This window comes from Diachasma alloeum, unplaced genomic scaffold, assembly GCF_001412515.2.
Source record: "Diachasma alloeum isolate Michigan unplaced genomic scaffold, Dall2.0 Dall_scaffold_00383, whole genome shotgun sequence".
Lineage (NCBI taxonomy): Eukaryota > Metazoa > Arthropoda > Insecta > Hymenoptera > Braconidae > Diachasma > Diachasma alloeum.
In genome coordinates this window covers 37,630-42,170 of record NW_021680522.1, presented here as the reverse complement: position 1 = coordinate 42,170, position 4,541 = coordinate 37,630, and the positions used below count along the sequence as shown (strand labels likewise).

The window sequence follows — 4,541 nt, the reverse complement described above, 5'->3', positions numbered from 1 at the left end:
ATTACATTGATTACGATTGACTACATTTTGATTATCAAAAACGATTACAAGAAGTGTAATCAGATGATTTCAGGGATTACAATGATCTCATTGATTTCACTGTGACTACACTCTGATTACACTTTGATTACGGCAGCAAGTGACACCATGATTACAAATGTGAATAGCCCCTCGCATTGCGATGTAACATTTTTATTAACTTCCCGGATAGGGAAGTTATTGTATGCACTATCATACTGACGCGGAGGCTAGCGAAAAACACGTGCTCGACGTCTTTATTCACTCTTGTGTAAGCCGGACACTCCGGGGAATCCTCATGTTTGAATTTATGAAGATAAGCCCGGAAGCACCCATGTTCTGACAGCATCTATGTCAAGTAGCAATTCACTTCTCCATAGCGACGCTTTAACCAGGCATGCACCTGCGGGATAAAACGGTGAGTCCATCTCCCGCTCCTCGAGGCGTCCCACTGGAGCTCTCATCGGTGCAAGCTATTTCGTCTTCTGCCCTGAGCTCTGCTGCACGCAGTGTATCCGATCCTCTCCGCCGGTACAGGGATCTTCGTTCCTCGGCTAACACTTCAATGGGCAGCATCCCGGCGATAACACATACTGCATCCTCGGACACAGTGCGATATGCTTTGGCAACTATGAGGGCGCTCAGTCGGTAGACTGGTGCCACCTTCCTCCGTGATATCGGCGTATGCAGCGCGTCATCCCAGATGGCAATGCCATACGTAAGCACCGACGTGACCACCGACGATAGTAACGCTCTTCTCCTCTGCTTAGCTCCTCCTACGTTTGGCATGAGGCGTGATAGGGATGCTCTGACCCCAGACGCCTTCATACCTACGTGCTCTGTCTGCTGCTTCAAGATGAGTCGAGCATCGATCATCACCCTCAGGTATCAGATGTACGGCTGGGAGGTAATTTCAGAAAACCCGACCTGCAGCGTGATAGTCTCAATTTTCTTTCTGCTTGTGATCAGCACGGCTTCTGTCTTATGCTCCGCTAGGTTCAGGCCTACTGTGTCCATCCAGCGGCGGATCGTCTCGAAGGCCGTATCAAATGCGAAGTTGATCTCCTCCAGGTGTTTTTCCACGATAACTACAGCCATGTCATCCGCCAATGCCACAAGTTTCACACCTTGTGGCAATTTCAGCTTGAGCAGCCCATCGTACATGACATTCCACAGGAGAGGGCTCAGTACTGAGTCTGGAGGTACCCCTCCAGGGATTCTGTACTGATCCGGACCACACTCCGTGTCGTACTTGAGAATTCTTCCGATAAAGTAGCTATTTACCGTCCTTCGCAAGTATCCAGGTAGATACAACTTCACAAGAGCCTCCCTTATGCAGTCCCACCTGGCTGAGTTGAAGGCATTCTTGATGTCCAGTGTCACTACTAGGCAGTACTTCTTTGTGCCGCCGTACCATCTTTTCCCTGAGATCGCCTCCTTACCGTTGTCGACGACAAGGCTGATGGCATCGAGAGTAGATCGGCCTCTCCGAAAACCTTTCTGGTTGCCGGCTAACAGTGACTCAACTGTTGCTTTTATCCTTCGATGAGTGATGCGTTCGAGAATCTTGCCAGTAGTATCGAACATGCAGAGGGGATGATAAAATGAGGGTTCATCCGGCGGTTTTTCCCCTTTTGGGAGTAATACTAGCCTCTGCTGCTTCCACTTGGCAGGGAAGGTATCTTCCTTGAGACACTCGTTGTACACGTCCAGGAACAGCGCAGGCATCCTCCGGATGGCCGCTTTCAGCGCAGTGTTGGCGATTCCATCTAGGCCAGGAGCCTTGGTGTTCCCCACTCGCCTGCAGACCTCCATCAGTTCCTCTTCGGTGATTGGTGGAATGGTCTCCTCCTCTTCGTATTCGGTGGTACGGTGGAGTTCCGGTTGTTGTGGGAACAGTACCGTAACGATTTTCTTCAAGAGTTCAGGGCAAGTCGGTGATGGCATTGGTTGGCCTTCAAGCCGCGTCAACACCGCCTTGTATGGCTTGCCCCATGGATCCCCTTGAACTTCTGCAAGGAACTCATTCGAGGATTGGCTCTTGCTGGGCTTGATGGCCTTGCTGAGCTTCTGGATTGCTTCCTTGTATTTCAGCCGTGTCTCTCCGAAATTTGGCTTCTTTCGGGCTCGTTATAACGATCTCCTCGTTTTATTACACTCCTTAGGCAGAGTGGCGATAGTATCTGTAAGAATATTTTCCCGGGTTGTTCACCCAGGAAAAAGCCAAACTACTTTTTAGGCCGTCTCTATCGCTCAATAATCGGGCGCCAGCCGAACCTTCACGGGAGGTTCGACGGAAACCGGCCTCTGAGGCAAACTCGTCCATTCAGAGGACTTTGTGGCTGGACAATGGATAGCCCAGCTAACATCAGCGTGATACGGTAGAGTAGGCGAGGTCCACCAGGAGTACAACCGCCACATCCCCACGGCCTTCCTCGAGCGGAGGATTATGCCTCGCGGCATAAGTTCCCTACTGAGTTGGATTCATCTTTCCTCCGGAGGGTCTCTCGACTTCTCCGGCATGCTTCCTCTCCCCGAGTATTTATACTCGTAATTTCTCAACCCGTAACGAGAAAATCTCGTTACATATCATTCCACCAATACATCGCCGAGCGCCGACTGTTGACCGGCTTTCTGCTCATGGTGGCGTCACAGGCTTCCGTGATCCTTCTCATGAGGTCGTCCCCCTTTTGCGTAGCATTATTGCCATTGATCGGACCGTCGCCTAGTGCAATTAGGTATAAGCTAAAATCGAAGGTGCTCACTTTCCAGCCAATTGTGTTAGTCTTTTTAGGCGCTGGCTCGATCCTCCGACGGGTAGATACCTTCCAGAGTATCGCGCGATGGTCGCTGGCGGTGTAGCTGTCGGTGAAACCTTCTATGAGCAGTTTCCCCTTGCAAGGTTGCTGCTCACGAATGTAAGATCTACAATCGAGGTCGCCTCTCCCCTCATGAAGGTCGGTTCGTTGCCGTTGTTCAGAAGGACAACGCCGAGCGATGACATGGCTTCGAGCATGGCCTGTCCCTTATTGTTTGTTTCCTTACTTCCCCAATCGACTGCCCAGGCGTTGAAGTCCCCGGCTATTGCCACGGGAAAGTGCTGCTTCGCATCCTCAGTCAGTCTGTCAATCGAGAGACTAGGTGGGGCGTAACAACTATAGAAGTAAATTCCATCAATCTTAGCCTTCACGAAACCATTTTCATAACTACACGGCACGGTGTGGAAAGGGTAGCTCCCACAAGACCAGATGACTGCCTTTCTACTAGCGTCGGTAACCCAGGGTTGGGTGCCAAGATGTCTATATGGCTGCGAGACGATGACAATGTCAGACTTCAACTCCCGCACAGCCTGCATGAGCAGATCGTGTGCGGCCTCACAGTGGTTGAGGTTGAGTTGTATCACTTTCATCGCCGTTTATTGATCAGCTTCTGTAGTGCCTCCTTATACACCGGGCATCTGGTGCTACCAGCAATGTGGGCATAGTTCTCCGTGTTGCCTTCGCTGTGCACAGGGCGCATCGAGGCTCCTTCTTACAGTCTGTAGGCTTGTGGTCTGCGTCTGAGCATTTAGCGCAGAGTTTGGACCGGTCGATCTTACTCCTGCATTTAGTGGCGAGATGTCCGTGGTGCCAGCACCTGAAGTACTTCATTGGTATCTCCACTCTTCTTATGCGGCAATTTACCCAGCCTATCTTGATCTTCACATGCTCTCCCAAGATCTTTTTCGCTGTAGTTGCTGCGAGTGTTACAGAGGCAGTCTGGGTTCCTCCATATGCCTTACGCAAGGACTTGATGGTATCTGCACCTATCTTGTGTTCCTCTCCGGCTGCTTCTTTCAGAGCTTCGGGTACGTCCTCCTTCGTCGTCGTCTCGTCGCGGTCTTTGATTTCGAGATCTACTTGCGGTCCTTTACTGAGCACCTCGGCCTCATCCTCGAGGAGGTCGGCAATGGTTTTGTGTAGCTGGGGAGCTCCGTCAGTAGATTTCCTGCTCATTATAATAAGCATATCTCCGGTAGTCGTCCTGCGGATCTTGTCGACGCATGCACGGTCCTGATCTATGGGGACGTCTCGTTTGACTCAAATAAGGGTCTCCGAGTACTTGTCTCTGTCCTTGGAACGGATAATCAGCACATCAGGTCTAAGCGCTGGTTTTCGGAGTAGCTTCTTCCTATTTTCCTTCTTTTTCATAAGGAGAGGCTCCTGAGGCTGTTCTTCTAGGAGCCTCTCCCTTTTTCCCCACTTCTTGTTCATCACGTGTACCCAGTCCGGTGATTTGGCAGGTGGCTTCGCCGGTGGGACTATCTTGTCAGCTAGCTCCTGCTGCTTCAATTTCTTCAATTTTCGGGCTGCCATCTCAGATGAACTCTTCGAATGCTTCCTGCATTTTGCTTTACGAACATCTCAAACATTTTGGGTGTGCTGCGAGGCATCTCTCGAGTCCTCTATCTCCGAATCCTTCACTGTTGTTTCGGAGTCCGTCCGTAAGCGCTATAGCGGTGGCGCAAGTAGCTGTTGAACTGG

The 4,541-nt window shown here is 50.8% G+C and overlaps 2 protein-coding genes across 2 annotated transcripts; both read right to left on the bottom strand.

Annotated features, from left to right (window-relative positions):
• Nucleotides 1–405: 405 nt before the first annotated feature.
• On the bottom strand, nt 406–894 carry LOC107041861. The gene has a single exon (XM_015262658.1). It carries the CDS (start codon nt 892–894, stop codon nt 406–408), a length of 489 nt encoding a protein of 162 aa, XP_015118144.1.
• Nucleotides 895–3,440: 2,546 nt separating this feature from the next.
• Nucleotides 3,441–4,013, bottom strand: LOC107041860. The gene has a single exon (XM_015262657.1). It carries the CDS (start codon nt 4,011–4,013, stop codon nt 3,441–3,443), a length of 573 nt encoding a protein of 190 aa, XP_015118143.1.
• Nucleotides 4,014–4,541: the final 528 nt, after the last annotated feature.

What these genes read in the sequence shown, in the direction of transcription:
- LOC107041861 (XM_015262658.1), bottom strand. Translation starts at nt 894, where the DNA reads ATGATCGATGCTCGACTCATCTTGAAGCAGCAGACAGAGCACGTAGGT.
- LOC107041860 (XM_015262657.1), bottom strand. Translation starts at nt 4,013, where the DNA reads ATGAGCAGGAAATCTACTGACGGAGCTCCCCAGCTACACAAAACCATT.